The sequence below is a fragment of the Atta cephalotes genome (assembly GCF_000143395.1).
Source record: "Atta cephalotes unplaced genomic scaffold scaffold00044, whole genome shotgun sequence".
Lineage (NCBI taxonomy): Eukaryota > Metazoa > Arthropoda > Insecta > Hymenoptera > Formicidae > Atta > Atta cephalotes.
The window spans coordinates 146,648-168,434 of record NW_012130108.1 but is presented as its reverse complement, the minus strand read 5'-3'; the positions used below and the strand labels follow the sequence as shown (position 1 = coordinate 168,434).

At 31.6% G+C, this 21,787-nt stretch overlaps 2 protein-coding genes across 3 annotated transcripts in view; one reads left to right on the top strand and one right to left on the bottom strand.

The window, feature by feature from the left end:
- LOC105622354 (thyrotroph embryonic factor) overlaps positions 1-21,787 on the top strand; it is an 87,301-nt gene that overhangs the window by 13,227 nt on the left and 52,287 nt on the right. The window contains exon 1 of one of the 2 annotated variants that reach the window (XM_012203773.1): positions 13,613-13,943. The exons of the other annotated variant lie outside the window; for it this stretch is intronic. Coding sequence (XP_012059163.1) covers positions 13,613-13,943 — 331 coding nt within the window. Of the gene's footprint in view, positions 1-13,612; positions 13,944-21,787 lie in introns of those variants that run through there. 2 annotated transcript variants of the gene reach the window in all.
- LOC105622431 (luc7-like protein 3) lies at positions 489-2,012 on the bottom strand. Its single transcript, XM_012203850.1, has 2 exons — positions 1,810-2,012; positions 489-1,026 (listed from the first exon to the last, which is right to left on the bottom strand). The coding sequence occupies exons 1-2, from the start codon at positions 2,010-2,012 to the stop codon at positions 489-491; spliced, it is 741 nt and encodes a 246-aa protein (XP_012059240.1).

Genomic DNA, 21,787 nt, shown 5'->3' with positions numbered 1-21,787 from the left:
TATATTTCTGTAAATTAAACTTTGATGTCTAGAGATATTTTGTATCGAAAAAATTAGTGAGTAATTTCCTCACTTGTGATCTATGCACACATTGGCTGCGTTCAGCAGAATGCTTAACATTTTACAACTGTTGGAAGTTTCCTTCGTGCCGATTGGATTATAATTTTAGAAATGGAGGAATAATTCTACATTAAAAAATGCTAATGCTAAATTTTAATAAATATTTATTTCAATAGCTAATTAAATATTTACTAAATGCAAATATTATATTTCTTCTTGAATCATTAATTCGTGAGTAAATTATCATTTTTTTATTGAGTAAATATTTATTTATTGCAAGTAAATATTTAGTTAGTTCTGTTAAAAAAAATAAGTATTAAGATTTAGTATATTTTTTCCTAAGAAAACAGTTGTAAAATAAATGTTCTGCTGAATGCGGTTATTATTTCTACTTCTTGAAAAAAAAATTATTATTTTTTTATTGATTTCTAAGTACCGGACGTATTTAACGTCTGAGAATTTTGAGAAGAGTTTTGTGAAAGTTGTTCGATTGAATGTATGGATGCAGAAGATTTGTTTTTGTGAGGATCCTCTTTTCTGTCGGTGTCGTTTCTTGGCGATTCCGGAGACGTCACCTCCATTTGCATCTCGCTAGGATTAGCACGTGTTCTAACTCTTACTCTTCTTCTACTTCTTCTGCTTCGCGTTCTCCTCCTTCGACGTCTTCGAGGAGTACGTCTTCTGGCTCTCCTAGATCTGGTGCGTGATCTGCGTAGTCTGCGGCGGCGACTTCTTCCTCTTCTTCTTCCGCTTCTCTTTCTCCTCTGCCTCTTTTTCCTCGCCATCTCTCTCCTTTCCCTCTCCTTCCTCTCCCTGTAATACCTCCTTCTCCTCGCCTTCTCTCTTTTCCTTTTTCTCACGCCGAATCGCCATGGTTGTGCTGGACAAGGTTCCATCACTCCGTCACCCGTGCCATTCTCTAACGAGAACTGTCTGAAGTAGTCGTGATCGCACGAATAATATCCTCTAAGAAGAACATCAGAATGTTTTAATTTAGTAATCTATCACTATTTAGTAAATTATCATAAATTATTACAGTCACCTTCGCATTTGACATCCTAGAACTTTTGTCATAAAAGACAAATAGGTATACATATAGATATATATATTGAGCAAAACGAGTATCGAATAGTCTATAAGCAGCAGAATTCTCTTTTTAAACAGATATGCTTAATTACTTATAGTATTCAGAGGTCAGACTTAAAGTCTCCTTAATGACTTTAAGTGAATGAAATTAAGTGTCTTCATCAACGTTACATCAACGTAGGATGTGACACCGCACGGTTACTTGATCGAGTGAATATTGTGTACGTAATACAATCAAAATATTTTTTTTATAAAGTGGGTCACGTATCGCCCTCGTAATCGTGACATAATCTATTGCGCTTTATTTTTGACCCAGCGGCTTTATCATTGGCATTGATAAGCGAGTTTTTGTACTGTAGAAAATATAACATCGTAAATATGTCCAATTAATATTACGCTTGATGTTATATACACTTGATGCCTCTCTCGTAATTTCTCATAATTCTCGAGAAGTCAGAACGTAGTACTTAATTTCCAAGATAACTTCGGTGATAAAAAGTTTAGTGTTAAACTTGTCTAACTTTTAATATACAGAAAAGTAATGTCAATGCAAATTTTGTAATCTGGCGTAACGAGTTTTAAATTAAGTGCCGAGATAAAAGAAAATTGTTGGAATCACTTAATTATAGATAATTAATGGGAACTTGAAGTTAAAATTCGTACTCCTTTGAACGCTTAAGAATCCTATAGGATAATCCGCGTCGTAAAGCGAATTGGACCTGCCGCTTGATCTCCTCGCTAGGAACATTGTACTCCTGGGAAATATAGTTACTAATTTCCCGTGATGTCGAACCTTGCACATCTTGCAACCTACGTATAGCGTTTACAACCAGGGCCTCGATCTTTGGAGTTCGCTTGACGGGCATGTCTACCAATTTTAGCAAATATTTTTTAGCATATTTTGTGTATATAATTGCGTCATCTCGATCAATTTATTATTGATACTTATTACGCATGCAAAACTGATGTGAAAGAAGATGTTATTATTTGCATAAATATTAAATTTTGTTAAAAGAATATTTATAAAGAATTTAATGACGTTTAAGAATCTGCCTAGATGTAGGAATATCTACCTGCGTTGCGTGGTAGAAATATATTTAATTATATTTCCTTTTCGAGAATACGTATCGTAATCCATTAGATAAACGGCATTATAAAATGTATATTTAACAATTTTAAATTATTTTAAATTTCCTGCATTTTTTTTACTCATAATTCTAATTCGGCACATTAAATTTTCATTGATTTCAACAAAAATGGTATCCAAGGGGAATGATCGTCATTCTCGTGATGCTGATCGCAGTGTCATTGTTTTTTCAATTTTTTTTAAATCGAAATATCGCTATTTATAACTAGATATAAAAACACAATACATAAATGATTCATTACTTTATTATACGTTATAGGATACTAATTACGTAAAAACTCTGAAATATTATTATGGACTTCATAACAAAGATATCCTCGCAGGAAAGAAATTATGAATTTAGAATTTCACATTTGTCATATGCTCTTTACCGGTTTCCCTTGAACTTCGTTCCTACCTATCTGACGTAGACTCGTAATCGGACTTACAATCAAAATACAGCGATGAAACTCTTCGCGAATACAAACTACGGACGAATCGAGTATGTTTAATGACTAAAATTTCGAGTTCATTAACAATCGGCACACTTAAATCAATATTTACGTTGCCAATATTTACGTTGTCTACTAAACTAACATCAGAGAGAAAAATATTGAAATAAATTATATATATTGTGCATTTGAATAAATAAATTACTCTTACAAATAAAATTATTTTTATGTGATTCTTTAAATAATTATTATACTCTCTTCTGAATTTTTAGATTCTTAAAATTCCAGATAAAACAGATATTATAACGATTTAATCTGTCACTTAATTAAATCATATTTAGAATGAATTTCAATAACATAAAATCATTATTATCACAGGAAGGAAAATATATTATAAACTAAAATGTCTATTTATAGCAAGCATTCGCGTTTCTTCATTTTCTTCATTTCTCTCTCTTTTTCTATCGCGAACAGAAATAAAACAGCGTAAAATGGTACCAGAGTAGCATGTCAAATGTTTGGTGCCGTGACAGCTCAGAATTCTTTTCTTATACCTTTGTAAATATAGTCCTCTTCCGGCTATTTGAATTTTCTGATCAAGGCGATTGAATTATTGGCTGCAATATTATCTTTCAATATAAAACATCGATATTGGTTATCAATATAATTATATTTTTACGCGATATATAATTGATATGATAAACAACGTCTTATTTTAGAAATATATAATATATTTTGCATTTTAAGCGGCATCAAAATTTATTTTTTATCATAGAGAATTTCATAGGCATATTCTACATACAGTTGGAAGCGCACATATTTAAGTTACTAGCCGATTTTCCTATTACACGTTATAAAGTTATAAGTATTAAAGTACAATAATGAAAGGTAAGTATGCCTTATCACGCGATCGGTGCGACTTATCATCTTATCGATAGTGTTGCAATTATGAGGGCTGCCAGATATAACATGCTTTATTAGATATTGCAAATACAATCAAAATCATTATGTGCCATTTGACTAAAAAAAAAGAAATATACATCATTTCAAGCGCATTTTTATTGATATGTATGTGATTATTTATTTAGTGTCTCAAAATTACCATGTGTTCTTTTTATTTTTAGTAAATTATAAAATTTAAAAACGATTTTCTTTCTTAGCTTTATGAAAACAATATATATTTTTTAATCATTTCTTTTTCTCTCAATGTAATTTAGTATTTAAAAATCTCTAATTTAATAATCTTGAAACATATTAGTCTATGAGAAAAAAATATATTTCTATTTAAAAAATATACTCGGGAAAAAATATTTTATATATAATTATAAACAAATATATAAAATTATATATAATTTTATATAATTATATATAATTTATATAATTTATATAATTATATATAAAATATTTTTTTCCGGATATATTTTACATAATTCTAAAAAAGCATTTTCTTATATATTTCATAATTTTTTATCTCAATTGTATCTCAAGATTTTTGTTTGTAAATTATGAAAGCTTACTACAAATTGTTTCAAGAATTTTCATACGAAAAAAAGCGTGAGGAAAATAGTTATTTTGTATATGTATAAATCCTATAAATTCTATATATGTTTTTTTTCACAAGTCTCGTGAGCTGATGTATAAAAATTAAATTCATTTCGAAATAAAAGACGAAAGATCTTTCGGTAAATTATGTTAGAGTAAGTTCCTGCAGAGTGCAGCACAGATCGCATATAGACTCTGCTGGCATCTAGTACCGGTTTGAGAGAATTGTTTTCACCAAAAGTCCGTCATTGATACTATGCTTGCAATGATAACATAGAAATCGTCAATGCCCGAATCTGATCGCTACTCTTTTTTTTTTAATCTATTACTCTTTTTTTTATTCTACTCTTGTCCAGATAATAATATTCAAATGCTATTGACAGTAATTAAAAACTTACATAAAATTAAATGAAATTCGAAATTAAATAAAACTGAAAAAAGTAACAAATGTATAAAACGATAGATCATGACAACAGTCTTCTTTAACATACGTCAAAGTGCATAAGAAAAATGACAGGAAATTATCTATAAATTGCCAGAGAGACGATATATATGCGTTCTTCAAGCATTCACCTGCGCATGCAAGGGCACCGGACATACGAATCGCACACATAAACAATTGTAGTCCATCGGTGTGTTATGTACTGCGCGTTTGTCACACGCGACACACACGCACATTCCCGTGCAAATGATGATTACTGCCGGTGTATCAATGTTATGTGCTCAATAGCGATGGAAACTAGCTCCAGCAAAATATTTGTGCTGCTTATAATTGCGCTTTTATAATTTATTTAACTATATATGTTGAATTGTTTAACTTTATTTGACCTAAAATGTAATCCATTTTCTTATTAATATTTTACTTAAAATCTTTTCTCTGCTATTTGATGACTTCGTCTGTTAATGTAAAATCTTTTTTCTAAAAAAAATTTTTTAAATTTTTTTAGAGCTTTTAATTATGTTGAACCAAACGATATGAGTGCTTTCCATTTAGCAACCTAAATTGACACATCATTCTATTATCATTATGTTTTTTTTATATTCAGTAAATAAGCAAAGATGAACGTTGTGTCGAACGACTTGTGCTTCGTAATAAATTCGAACAGACCAGCAGGATTAAATTCGTTTAAAATTTTAAGCAGTAAAAGTGTTAAATGCAATACCTGTATCATATATATATATATATGATTGATACAATGATTAGAAAATAAATTCTATGTGCTTCAAGTACGCTTCAAAGATAATAATCATCACACGCTCGTAAACTGTGCTATTCGCGCAAAATACATATAGATTCTCCAAACTGACAAGAGTGACAGAGAATTAATTTACCAAGTAGGAAATATTTTTATTATTTCACGACGCACGTGTATAAGTGCACGCCGTTAACGTGTGCCCATTGTTAGCATTTTCGACCTTGCAGCACGCGAGAATGTGCACGGAGAACAATCGGGACGGTCAAGGAGAACTTACTGAATAATCAGCTTCGCGAGGGAAAATGATTGCGCTGCCTATGAATGAAAAGAAGGAAGCCATGAATTTCTGATTGCCGTGCACTTTGTAAACACCGTTTCGGAGCGGAGATCACGAATGACGATGTGCCATCCGTGGACAGGCAAAAACCTTTACCATAATCGTACCGTCACTTCCGCAATTTTGTGATGAAATTGTAATCATGGAACAAAAGCTCCAAAATAAGAAAAAAAAAAGATTATATCCTTAGAGCAATTAGATGTCTTTTTAATCACTAAATGATGATTCTCTATTGCACTTTGTGAAAATTAATGAACACTGGAAGACTCAGGAGCAATATTAATTCCACATTATTTGCATGGTTTTTTTTTAACGTAATTACTTGTGTATTTCTAACATCCCAACGTCAATTTTTATATTGTTCTTTTCGATAATTTATAATTAATCCTAATTAGTATACGCGATAATATTCTTTACTATACACAATATCGTTTGTGTCCAAAATTAATTTTCATTACTTTTACAAGTACAAAGATTATTAAGTGATTCTTACATACATTGTAACATTTTTAGAAAGTATTTATAGAATAGAATTGATTTACACTTCAGCATACATAAACTAAGAAGGGGACTTAGTTTACAAAATTTTACTACTTCACACATTCATCCAATCTTTTGTCTACACATACTGCACTAAGCTATACCTAAACTTTCTTTGTATTTATTCCTTCCACGCATTTGGTATTCAAACTATCACAGCCTTATGTACAATACTTTTCTCTATTGCACTTCCATTTACCTATTTTTACCGCTATACACACGTCCGTCTTCTCATCTCTTTTACATTCCTATCTCTTTCCTTTCCTATTCTTTATGTTAAATATTTTCTTCCCGCTCATTTTCTTTTTTCCTCCTCTCTTTTCTCTTTCTTAATTCATTATCTCTATCCTTTCATAATTTCCCTAATTTTGCCTTTTGTTCTACCTAAATCTTTCTCCCACATCCTCTTTATAATTCTTTCTTTATATATCTTCTCTTAATTCTACAAATCAATCCCTTACTTCCTAAAATTCTCTTACATAATGCTCTATACACGTAATCCCTTCTCAGAATAATACACTTCCAATGGCTCTCTATCAACCAGTGTTTATTTGCTTCCTCCACTTTAATTTCACCGTTGCTCTAACTTTATCCTCTCTCCTCACTTCATCTAGATTTTCTTTCCTTAGATATCTGAATCTTTTGTCATGTGTCCCTCTTTATATTTCTTATTGTAACATACCTAATTAAAATTTACGCTGAATATAATAATGTGTATAAATAGCATTTATACATTTAGCGAATGACAAAAGGCTGGAATGTTTTGCAGAACACGAGTAATGAAGAGTTATAAGTAAAAATGGCAATATCGATAAAAGTATTATTTGCGAACATCGTAACGGATAAATTGCTCAACGGATACTTTCTCTCTTTTCAGAAATTCATAAAATCTTGGATAAATCTTTCCCTCCCGCGAGCTTAAAAAAGTCAGCAAGGCGAGTGCGGAGGATTCAGAGCGTAATCATCGCGCGCCTCTTACGAAGTTATTATTGTTGTAAGGATGAATCCATAATATCGAGGCGAACCAGCTCGACGCGGCCGAGCGAAAGTGCCTCGGCCGCATAAATGTCGGGCCGGCTCGGCCGAGGACCGAGAAGGTGGCTTAACGAATGTGGAGAGATCGGTGAACCGGAAGCGAAAGGCGCGCGCAGCTTCACGATTCGTTTGGTACGACGTATACATAAGATCTCGTCAGTCTCCCAGCCTTTAACGCTTCGCGGAACTAGAAATCTGTTTTTCACGCTCGAATCGCGGCGAGCTTTGTTCACGCATCTCTATATTGTCCTGCGTGCGAACAAGAATTTCCTTTTTTTTTTTTAATCGCATGTCAGATAGAGATTAATCGTGAAGTGTGAACTGAGTAGACAATTCGAGGTAAAAGAATTCAATAAACTTAAAACGTAACACAAATCGTGTCAACGAATAAAATATCTAATCTTGATAATTAATCTCTAGTAGTTAAATCTAATTTTGGTAATTATTTCTCGCATAATTAATATGTAGTAATTAAACTTAATTTTGATAATTATTTTTCACATAATTTTTTTTTGTTGTTACAGCGAGAAAAATTTCTCGCTGTTTGGAAATTAATGAACCAGAAAATTATGATCATAGATCATATCAATCTGGTTGTCACCTCAACTAAAATAATTATGATAATTATATTTGTCCATTTTCAATCAGAATTTCAATTAATATAACCTCTTTTTCCAATAAATGATTGTCTCTTTTTTTCTTTCCGTCAGATTATCCGATAAATTAAAATGGACCGATCCTGTCTTGGTGTAATATTTTTGCCGCGTTCGCATTAATCGTGAGAAATAGCTTCCACGTGTTGATTAAAAAGGTAATTACTACGTTACGCTTGCGATGCAACGCGACCTTCGATACTGTCGAGCCGGACGCGGATATTTCTAAGCGCGTCCACATCGAGATTACCGTTCAGACTTTTACGCGCTCGTAATTTCGCGACGAGATCCTTTCGCGACACGGATTCTTGTTTTTTCTTCTTAGGAACATAAGGTCTATCCTGGCTTTTGAAAATTGGAAACGCGATATAAATGGAACGTGACCTCTAATAACTCTGGGAGGTACTCGGGATGCGACACGGTGGATCGACATCGGAAATGGGTGCCCACGTGCGCTTTTATTAGATGCAGCGCGATTCACGTGGCGCAACACGTGAGCAGGTAGCTATCGCGACGAGAATTTCTGCCGAGGGTGGCTTCGCGGGTGGCATAGCTAGAATAGGGATCGTTAAATGGAGATCGCGAAGCAAACGCGTGAAAGGGGTAAGAGAAGTGGTTTGCTTTCTTTAGTGCCTGGTCGCAATTTAGAAACGGTTACGTAATTATTACAATGCGAAACAAAGCGTGACAATCTTATAATAGATATTAGGCAAAAAGCTTTTTGCATGATTCCTTACTACTGTTAATATCGATCTTTGTCATCAGCCGAGTGCGAGAATCACTCTCTAATGCGAATCATATACCTTTACATTTAAAAAAAAACGTTGGTATTTCTGATTATTATTTCTAATAATAAAATAATTACAGTACAATTAAAAGGCTTATTTTTGTAACTATTATATTACTGCTATAATTTTAGTATAACAATGGCAATGGTATCTATATAATTCTAAATATTAAAAAGAATAATTTTATTTTTGAGGACAACCATATAAGCTTTTTAATATATGAAACTATAAATATAATTATATATATTATATATATTGCTAATATTACAGTAGTAATAATTATAAAAATGGATTATAATTACTTTACTATGCAATTATAATCACAAATACCAAATACTTTTTTGTCAGTCTAGAGAATTAATTTGACGGTGAACTTTTTGATCGTTTTTCTAAGAGAAATTTCTTTTCGCGAACACAATCATGTATTCTAATAATTTATCTGTGTAAGATTTAAGAACCAAATAGTCCCTCTCTAATTAATCTTCTAATTTCAATGCGCGACAAGATGCGATGCAACTTGTCGCAAAGGCGAATTGTTCTGCGAGTCGCGATATAGCGACAACGATAGAAGCATCAAAAGAACTACCTCATGCGTGGCGGAGATGGACGGGCCATGGAGAATCAGATCAATTTATATTTTAATCGTCCCGTTCGGGAGGAGCGAGGGAGGCTTTTATCTGTCGCATAGCAGACGATGACCCATCCAATCCATCTGCCTCAATCATCGATCGGAGAAGAAACAAATGCGGCACCACGCACGATAGAGTCAGAGTTGGCCTATACTGATCTCCGGGTCTAAGCATCTACCGGGATACGATCGTCACTCGACCGGAAAATACAAAGGGATGTGCGCACGACGTTCATAGGTAGCCCAGCATTGCTGCAGTTGATGGATCGAGTCGGTTATGGGTGATGAGAAGAATGCTCGTTAACCTAACGGTTCAGACAGCTAAGTAATAAACACCCGTACTTCTATTTAAACGCTAAATTCGATGGGACTGCAATGCATGGGGCTAAAACATTATATTTATACAGAATCTTCGAACAAGCTGAATGAAGATCATCCAGCTATATTTATTGAAAGATGATAAATTATGAACCTAGAATAAATAATAAATAATAAATAATGAAATATAAATCTGAATTGTGAAAAATAAATTATGGATTTCCGATTTGATTGATTTTATTGAAAATTTTATGTGATCTTTTTCTCCATTTTTGAGGTTAAATATTTTTAATAATTAATCTTCAAATTATAATTTTATGCAGGAGTAAATTAATTGAGAAAAATACTGCATATTAATTGTTCATAGCTCATAATCTATCTGTGTTGAAGATTTCGAATTAATGACAAATCTCATTGGAAATCAATGCGTACGAATTTACGGGCACTGTATTCTACTCGATGTTTATCACTGACTACTGAATGCACGATGCTTATCTATGAACGGTCAACGCTGGCATGATGCAAATGCAGTGTCAGGTGAAAAGAATAAGGCGACGTTACGGAAGCGGGAGAAATTCCGGAGACGACGTATGCACGAACGAATGTATGAGTACGTTGACCTGAAATGACCTGACCTGCGACAACTCAACGTGTCCGGCGATAAACTGTCAGCATCGAAGTAATCTCATGCGCGGATTATCGATACACCGACATGTATACTTACGTTACGCAACAACTACGTTGCACCAATTTTACATAAATGGAAGTATGCGAATAGTTTTCCGTATACATATAAAGTGATTCGATGATCATCTATTTTCGTCGCATTCGCGCATCGATTATCAACGACCGTGGCAGGATCGTGCGATGGTTATTTTTCGCGGATTTTTCTGCAAATTTAGTAATTCCAAGTCTAATCTCACTACAAACAGTCTTGGGCACAATTATAAAGCATCTTTACAAATTTACGTAAACGTTCTGTATTTTTCTAAAAAAATAAATGAAGAAGTTTTATTGAAAAATAATATTTATTTTTAACAATTTTAGTTTTGTCTTAATCTTTCTCTGGCTTTTTTTCATTAAATTAAGAGTACTTTATACACCATAAAAAAAGATTTTTTAATTCAATGCTATTATTATTCGATAAAATTTATATATAAATAAAATAAAATAAAATCGATATAGGAATAATTATATTTATTGTTAACAGAGGAATATTTTATTCTTAAATAAAAGTTCTTATATCTGAAATAAAATGATCTCCGACATTGGTTTCATGTCAAACTCCAGCATCGTGCGTTACAACATTGGATAAAGATTTATTTTAATATAAGAATTTATATAGACTTAAATTTATATGTATTACTTTTGTCTCAAGACAATAAGTTAATCTTTAATCTTTAAGTCTGGGAAGGAAAATAAGAATTATTGATCTAATTTTAATATCATTTCATTTTTATGCTGCATATAAGGTTTCAATAAGATTAAATACGTCAAAAACATTTTCTGCTTTTTATTAGAAATCCTTTCTGAGAAGATACTCATGATTCAGGCTATCTTTAAAATATCTGAAGAATGTATTTGTAAGTTTATATGAATATTATTAAGTATCAAAATCTGCTTCGACTAAAAATAGGATTTTTTTTCTCTTATTTGATTCATTCTTGTCGGTCTAATTTCCACTTATAGATATCATTTCTAAAGAAATAAGAAGGTATTTGACGATTAGAAAGATATCGTCGATCGATAATCGCGTCTAACGCGATTATAATCTTGCTGGATGATTATGATATGACCAGTGTTATTTGTATTATTAAAAGGGGAAATGAGCCTTTATTCCTGGTACACTTAACCGTTTGATTCACCTGTATCATTTGTCGGCTCGGAATTAACACTGGAGTGCTCTTTCCAGAAATACTCGAATGGGGTTGTGGGCGAACACGTGACTGGAAAACGTGCCCGCCGATGCACGTGGATCCGGGCATATCCCCCGACGCGCCTCGTGCCTTCAACCCTCTTCCGTTTTGAGGTGGAGGAGAAGCTTTCGCTCGTCTCAGTCATCGCCGAGTCTCTTTGGGTTGCGTGTGTATGAAATTGCATAGACGATCCTCGCGACGACGCGCCCGCGAGTCTCTCCTCATAGACGAAACGGATGCATTCACGCATGTAAAATTTGCCGACCAAGAGACGCACCTGTAGACATTATGGTGCATCTATCTGTAATTCGTCAAAGTCGCGATCGCAATCTCGCCGATCGATTTCGGGCCTTGACACGAAAGTGACAATCGATAGATTTAGATACTTCGAAGAAGCTGGCCGGATTCGTGCAGCAACGCGACGAGTTTAATCCGCGGTTGTGCGGATCACTGAGATAAATCGCAGCGGAAGCTTCTCGATCTTTTCGCGGAGACAATCGACAGTCACGGCGGAACGTAACACTTGTTCCCTCGCCATCATGATTTTTACTCACTTTACGCTGCATTCATCTGTAATACATCCGATTCTCCGTCTCAATCGCGCAATAGCATAAAAATTTTGAAGCAAATAAGATTTTTTTCATCTTGAAGAAATATTTAGAGTGTCTTTTTTTTTACATAATGTGAAATGTATGCGAAATTTTAATGCAAAACTCGTGTAATTTCTCAATGATACAGTGTCCTTGATACTCAATTTCTGTAAATTCTGTCTTCATTGTCGTAAAAGAAATCAAAGATATGTATATTTTATTGATATATATATTTTATCTCGCTTTATTTTCATCACTATGTGACCTTTTGACTACTATCACATAATATTTCAGAAAAATAGATTAACATGCCATAAAATACGTTCACACTTTTGCTTTTTATATTTCAAATACGGTAATTATTTTTTTTAATTTGACATTGTTATATTATTTATATAATATAAACATAGATACATACATATAATTTAAAAAAGCAAAGATTTATAATATTTTCCTATTGATTATGTTATCTGTTATGATGTGACTATTTTTGATATTATTTTTTTCTTTTTAAATTTTTTTACGAAAATAAGAAATTAATTTTTTACAAAATAAAAAAGTAATAAAAAGATACTAATGTTATGAATTCTAAATAAGTTAATGCTATGAATTAAAATGAGAAAAACTATGCAAATATAAAATTTTGCTCTCCTATTTTGCTTCCTAATTTTGCTTTTTTATGTATTTCATTAAATGAACAAAAAATTTAGAAAAAGAAATATATTTAATCTATTATATATTTTTAAACTCTGCTATTGTTCGCGAAGTTGGATGAAATATTACGGAGAATATGTTTATTTATGTGACTATTATATCTTTTTCAATTTATTAATTTTTATGTACATCTGCAGAATTCGTAGATAATTCAGTGGCAACATGCAAATGTGAAAATTGAACAAAATACGTATGATTTGCGACCGGTGAAACTTAGAAGATTATAAATGCATCGTGACAAAAATTGCAGTCGAAACGACAAAAGCAAATCGTTGTTAAATCATCAATGAATTATTTCGCAATGCAAACTCACTGAAAACTGTTAATTTTTTCAACATCAATGCAAAACTGAACCAAATGAATACTGGACAAATAAATAATAATTAAAGGTGTATTTTACTTAAGTAATAAAAAAAAGTATTCCATTATTTCGGAAAGTGAATAATGAGCATCGAAATTGACGGATATCAGTTTGGTAGAATTTGACGAAATAGCAAATTACTGAACACAAGTCGAACTCAGATATGACGTCGATTTTACTCTGAATAGCGAGTGATTGTGTGAGAAACTATTCAGATTCAATATATTATACGGCCTTTCCAAGAAGAAAAAAGCTACTGTTGAATCCAAAATGGATTCCTGCGGCTGGACGCGAATGGGGAACGAGGATGGCGAGGGAATGGCGGGTTCGGACCCGGCTGCTTCTTGGCAGCAGTGTTACACCTGGTGTACGCCGTACTCGCATTCTCACCCTCATCATCCTCGTCAGTATCAGGGCAGCCAATATCAGCAACTACCAGGAAGCGCTTCCGCCGCGACAAATGCTTCCACCCACTATCCATCTTCCCAGCAGCATCTACAGTTGCAAAATACCCAGCCGCCACCTCTGGATCAGCAACAACATTTTCACCCTATTAGAGGACAGGGCGGACTTCGGAGAGCCGTTCCTTATGACGAATCAGGTATCCGCGTGCAGCGAATTGTTACAATATCGATCCCTATCTTAATGAAAAGAAACAAGGCAATTTCGTGCGGATTAATGCAAGCTTAACAACTTTTTAATTACATGTAAAATAATAATGTAATAACATAAATAAATGCTAATAAAAACATCTATTAGCCTTTATTTTTATTATTACATTATTATTATTTTAATATTGAAAGTTCTTTATAGTAACTTATTGTTTGATTAATTATACTTAATCATTTGGTGCCACACTATACGTTTTGTCATAGAAATAAAACTAGTATTGTGTAAAAATATCACATAAAAAAATAAATATAAATATAAATAAATATATTTATAAATAAATAAAAATAAATATATTATAACAAAATTTTTTGAAATATTAAACATCACTATAATGGTAACAAGCAAATGTGTTTTTATTGATAAATAAAGTTATAACATATAAAGTTATATCCTAGTATAGCACAATTTACTAGCACAATATTGTCATTCAATATCGGTCAAATATATCTTCAATGTATCTAATATATCAACAATTAATAAACTGCTACTAGAGTAATCAAGTATGTCATATCTAGAGTAGTACCGAAGGGTTAAAACAATATATGTCTTCTGTTAACGATTACAGTCTTATGAGACATCAACTTCATCATGCACCGTGAAAATTAATTACATTTCTTCAGAAATTTTCTCCGTTTTTTTGTTCTTCTCCTGGGTATTCTAAATCGTTCCTCTTCAGGGACAACTTTCCCGGATGCGAAATTATATAAGCACTCCAGTTAATCGTCACGCAATGTCCATCAAATGGATCGATCTTATGGAAAGTATTAATATATCTTATCTATCGGTTTCGGTTAATCTTTCACGTACATCCTAAATATTATCTCAATTATAATATCATCCTCTTATATACTTCGGCTATACCCAGGAGGTTCGCGTTTCTTGCAACTTTTATGATAGATAGATCTCTTATTGATAATACGAAAAATGATAAAAGCGATAAGAAAGATGTAAGATAGTCCTACAGAAAGAGATTTAACCGAAAATAATAGGGGAAATTCGGGCAAAGCAGATATATTAAGGTTTAGGAAGAAAAATGACATAGTTAAAATTAAGATCAAAAATCTTTTTTATTTTTATAATTCTATTAATGGAATCAATTTTGAAATAAAATGAAATTAAATTTCATTAAAAACTTGAACATTTAAATAAAAAATTAAATCTTTTTAGTCGAACGTAAAAAAAGAGAAGCCCGATTCTGGGCAAAATGGATGTGTCATTCGAGCAAAATGAGGATGGAATTAAAAAAATCGAAATCAGTGTTGACAGTCATCACAAAAGTAATTGCCAAATTCTCTATATGTAGAGCAGTCTTCATGAGCCCATTGGTGTACTGACTGCAATGGATCCAGTATTTTTCAGAACATACATCATATTACGTTGTGAAAAAAAAATAAAAATGAGATGTAAACAATCATGTAACTTTCGTTCACTCGAAAGAGTCCCTTCGTCTTACCCAGTATTTTCAGTGCAATCACATATCGAGTAAAGAGGATGAGCTTTGCCCTTATTTACTTTACTCAAAGAATCTACTTGGCGTTAATTTGGAAAGGTTAAAATAAGTTTAAGCAACAAGTGAAAAATTTTAACCTTGAATATACATTTAAAGACAGAGAATTTTTGTAAAAAATTATTCACACTAATTAAGAAACAATAACTGCTAATGATTAAACTACGTACCTTAGCGAAAATCGCAAGAAAACATACAATTTCTTTTATTTCTATATATGTTGCTTCGCATTTTTATGGCGCGTCACCGGTCGGTCATTCCTTCAATAGACTTAGAGACTCATAGCATTATCTCAGATAGATAAGCAAAAATAAAAAATATTCGCTTTGCTCAGGGCATTCGCTTTGCCTGAACTTCCTCTACATATTTACTCGTTACTACTACTAACATTTCGTGCATCCTTACGCTGACTTTCTATCGATGCGGTGTTACTCAAGATGATCCAATTTTCTAAAGACGCGATAACGAACGATTATAATAATGAAAGCCATATAGCTGCAAATGGAGAAAACATATCACGCGACATAAGACGTGCACGTGTGAATTCTATCAATTAATTTTTATATGATAAACGTAAAAATAAAATTTATGCAACAATTTTTTGCAGCAATTGCACAAATTTTCCTCGCAACGGTAAAACCGTTGTTTGGACAACAAAGTTTCGCTGCTTTTAAAATCGTAGAAAGATATTAAAATGGAAAGAGGTCCGCATCAAGACGCTTTCATAAACCTTTTAAATAAATCTTTGTTAATAAATCGTAAATGATAGATTTGCGAATTAGATATTTTCGTCGTTCACCGGCGTCAGAATGGCGAACACGTCGAACACAATTTTTCCGGACACACGTTTGCGTAACGCATCTCACGACGAAAGGGATTTGCCACTCCATACGAAAGCTGTTGCAAAAAGACAAGAAGGAAGAGAAGTTGCCCACGCAACCATCGGTAAACAGTCTGATGAATTATTCATGGGAATCTGTTGCTTTCATCCAAACGGCTGTACCGTTTCGCGATGCGGATTTGTTTAACTAAAAGATATATTAGAGAAATAAAAATTGGCTTATTGAGATATAAATTCAGTAAAGTAAATATTTCCGAAGCCTACATAGAAGCCTACATACATGCTGAATCTAAAAATTTAGCTTGATACAGATCTGAAAATAATTTTGGACCATCTAAATAATTATGTAGGACGCCCAAGTTTACTATAATGTCAAAACTTTTTGCAACTTAAGAGCCATCACACACAAAATGACGTAAGCTGCATAGCTAGTATAAAACCTGGACGTTGCAACGTTGCTAAAATGTTCTAAAATGTTTCTTATTTACTGGGCATAATTATTTTGATGATTTAACAAAATTATTTTCAGATCTATATCCAGCTTTTAAATTTTTAAACTTTTTAAATTTTTAAAACCGTTTCTTTAATAAAAGCGTTCTTTTTATATATAGTTGCGACTTCTGATATATGAAATTAATTGGCAATACAGATGTATTTAACTGCTTTAATTAAATTCTTAGCTTCAAAATTTTCAACGTTTGTAACATAAGTTGTAAGAAATAAGAATTAATACATTATTATCGCAAAATATGATATGGATATGATAATAGGACAGAATCTTAACTAGAATAACAACGTTATAATGCGATTCTTTGTAGAGATGACGCATTCCAATGACATCATTAAAATTGCACGTATGCACCATAATTATACTCCTTTGTTAGTGTTTTCCGTCATGCGGCGCTCACACTTTTCGTACTTAGGTGAGCGTATTATTTATTCATGACGCTCTCATATAAATATTTATTAATCCATTTACCGCCTACCTAATGAAACATAAACTTCTTTTGCGTCTTTTACGATCTATTTAATCTCTTTGATTCAGGAGCGGATAATTACTTATCGTGACCTGACCTAATAATTTGTATTTATCTCCAATGCGAAAATGTTCTAAAAATATGTGGAATTTCAAAAGAGATTATAAAATGTTAACAAAATTATTCTGAAATACTTCTTAAATAATTGAAACAATCGAGTTTTATAAATTTAAAAATTGTTTTATTCTATAAATATACGACGAAATCTACGGTCTTTCGAATTTATTTGCTTTGAAATCCAATTATGTAAGGATTGTATTATTTGTCCGAGTTTATCGTGGGAGAAAATTTTCCAGAATGCACCGAGACGACTACTGTGTTTATCCGAGAAAAGCGACTGTAAATGGAAATAGCCGTTACGGGGACAATAACGTTGTGGCGTTATTTTCTCTCTCATGGAAATTCGAGGTAATCTCGATATCGAAATAAACAGCAACGTCCATCACGTGGAGCGACGTAACACGAAAACTGTATCTAATCGCGTACGATTTCCATCGTACGGGGATTCTTTTCACCATATCGTTCTTTCGTACATACTTTTATGTTACTCCGTTATGCAAATTATGTCTGGTCCGATCGGTTTTGAGACGCATGAGAGAATAAATTTTATCTTTGACAAACTTTCTCCTAGTTATGTATCACATTTTTTGCACTTTCACGTAAACTCAAAAAATGATAATGAAACTAAAACAAAATTATTAACTCAACTGCCTATATATATATTGATTGTATATAATTATTGTAATTTATTAAATAATGCAAAAATCGTTAAACCGTGTACTATATTTTTATGGAATTAAACACACTGAGAGAAAAGAATTTGATATTTGTGATATCGATTTGTGATAATATAGTTGTACGGTAAAGTAAGTAATTATAATTAAAAGCTCTATATATATAGTTATATAACTGTTATAATGTCAGTAATAATAATTATTTTTATAGTTTCATCAAAAAAATATTTAATTGGCGAAAATGACACGAAATTATAGTTAAATTATGGTCATTTCAATCATTTTTTCACTCTGTATTGTAAACAATAATGATAGAATAAAGAAAGAGAGACTTAGAATAATACGTTCCATAATTTTAAAATTATATTTTTATTGTAATTATATTTTATAAATTATATTTATATTGTTAATTTTTTTTTTCCGGTAATTTTATATCTCTAAATTCTCACGTTCATATAATTATATAAAAAAAGAATCAAACGCATTTAAAAGCAAATGATTAATCAAATAAATTATAGTTATCATCAAAAATGATAAACGGATTAAAAATACTACTGCTTAAGGAATTATGCATGATGAACTATATGGTGATCACTTGATTAGCGAGCTGACATTGGAAGAGACGCATATCTTCAAACGATAACGTAAATCTATCTGCTGACAGAAGGCAATTACGATACCTTCTCGCATACCTTACGCGGCTTCGCGTAAACCACAAGTATGACTTATTATTGTTTCTCCGCTGTCATGCACTGTGTGCTCGTACGTAGGCAACGAATACATAGTACAGGGATTGGGCGGACATACACGGATAAGTACCAAGGAGAGGACTCGTTTATGAAAGCGCGATTCTGGTTTACACAATTAATTAATTATTTTATTTGCGTGTTGGACATCCATGTTTTCATAAACCACGAATTTTTCAAAGTTAGGAGAATTGATAAATCAATGAGATATCTAGCATTAAAGTAGCTTTAATTACAAAGTGCGTCTATTTTTTTTTAACGTTGAATATGCATGTTAAAATTTGTACATAATTATAATTTACAAATTTATATATTATAGAAATTACAATAATAAAACTTAAAAAGTTCAAAATGATTTTGTTCAAAAATAATTTTAAAATATTTAATATATAATATGTGGTTGAATCAATAAGCAATCTTAATTTTTATCATCTTGATTGTCAAAATAAAATTACTTATTGACCGATCTATCGTATATTACATGAAAGAAACATTTTTCTTAACTTTGCTTAATTATAATTTTTGTGAGTGATTTTATTAACATCAGGCTTCAAAAAGTTATGCATATATATATTCATTTTTAATTGTACAAGTAATATAGCATATATTCTAACATTTCAAGTATGAAAATCATATATAATTTCAGTGCATGTTTGAAACAATTTTATCAGTAAACAGGAGAAAAATTTGACACATGCTCCAAATCAAAGTTTGAATACATTTTTTTTATTTACGTTTTTAGATTATTTAAGATTATTTAGATTATTAATTAGATAATTTTTAGATTATTTAAAATATTTTCAAATATTCATAATATGTTTTTTAAGTAATAATTCTTTAGATCCAACTGTTATTAGCTCTAAAGAATATTGTTAAGAAGCACATTATTAAGGCTATTTAAATAAGTAATCTCAAAAAAAATGTGATTTAAAAAAATGTTTCCAAACTTAAAGTATAAGTAACTCATCTAAGAGTTAGTATTCTCGGATTTATTGTATTTATTGAAATTAATGAAGATTTGACATATTTTCTGCCTTCTAATTCCTTATCTTAAAAGAGTTGAAGCAACTCAATTTGAAAAATCTTTCTTTATCCAACTTCAAACAGAACATATTTGTGAGAATATATGCCTCTGAATTATTTTTAAATCGGTAAAAAAAAATAATAAAAAAAAGATTGTTATCGCCGTAATTAATTTCCTTCCTGTGGACACTAATCAGGAATAGAATTAATTGTTAGATTCTCAACGAGCGTGATTTCGTCGTTTTTTCCCCGTATGTGATGAAGAATCGCGAGATTTTCTGTCGCGGTCATTGTGGCCGTTTCTATCTTATACAGAAAAAGATCGGATCGAAGGTTCGCGGAAAAGAGGCGGACGAGACGATAAGGGGCGTAACGACATCGCGAGAAATGGTAGAAGCGGCGGAGGTAGAAGAGTCAGAAGGCTAAAATGGAGGAGGAGAAGGAAAGCGATTACTACGACGACTTGTATCCTGCACCGGCTCGGTTAGAAATAAACAGCGGCCGCTGGTTATCCTGAAACGTTGCATTATCCGTTGCAGCGAGATGGAACGCCTTGGACAACGTCCTTGAATACGGAAACGCACTTCGGATATCGCGGTGATACTGAGCGGAAAAATCAACTAGCTAAACGAAGATCACGTTCGTGCTATCATTTAATTTTGTTCAATCTTATTCAGCGCGAATTTCTTTCTTTACTTTGCGGAAATCCATTCTTTAACTTTGAATCTTAAATTTTTAATCTCCAAAGAATCTCACGTTTAAAGATTCTTTTTTAAGACTGGCTCAGTTTTCATTCTTTAGAATAAGATTACACTCCAAAGAATTTAGAGAGTAACATTGCGTGTTTAGTATCATTCTTCAAAATTCAATGTATGATTTTAATTTGATGGTTCTTTAAAAGAGAAGATAATATTTTTTCTTATTTGTATTTATATGTGTTATATATTAAAAATAAATATTTATGTCTTACAAAAAATTAGACAGACTAACAGGTCCCATACATCATACAAGATTTCAATAGCATATTTTGAAGTCAATTAAAATGAAAATTTTTATGCGAACGAAAGCATGTAGGCTACGTAACACTGTGCTTATAAATCAAGTTATAATTTAGAAGCATTTAATTTAAATAAATATAAATATAAATTATATTATAAAAGAGATTTATAAGATAAAATTCGCGCGTTATAAAATTAGATACAATTAGCAATCATTAGCACATGTTTATAGACATTTATTATTAAATAACTTACTAGCTATGCTATATAATTGTAAAATATTTTCGATCATTTTTTCATGACAATCAAATTAAAACAATCCTTAAGTATATATTGCTTTTTTGCACTTGTTTATATAAAATTCAATTCTTCTGGGTAGAAATAAATGCAGACTTATTAAAAAATATCGGGGAAAAAGAAAGAAGGGGAAATGAAATATATTTAACATTTGAACAATTTTTGTCCACCATTTTTCACCATTTTAATTTATTTTTTATTATACATAAATACATATTATACTTAAATATAATGCTGCTTTTTGTTCGATCACGCAATCTGTGAGAATATGTTATAAAGAAATAAAAATTTTTCTAAAAATATCAGTATTTACCTAATTTTATTTTATTTTTCTGTTCCTATATTAAAAAAATTTAATTAACTACAAATATTTAAATATAATAAGTGTACTAAAATGTCTCATAATATGTTATTTTTATAGTGCTTTTAATTAATTATGTCGAAGATAATATTCTGTCGCGTAATAAATTTGCTGGATAATTATCTCTGGATATTCAGAATTTTTTTAAACATTATCACTAATCTGTTTTAGCCCATTTTAGGCATCCAATTCGGAGTGATGTTATATTTCCTTATTAATTTTCTTATAC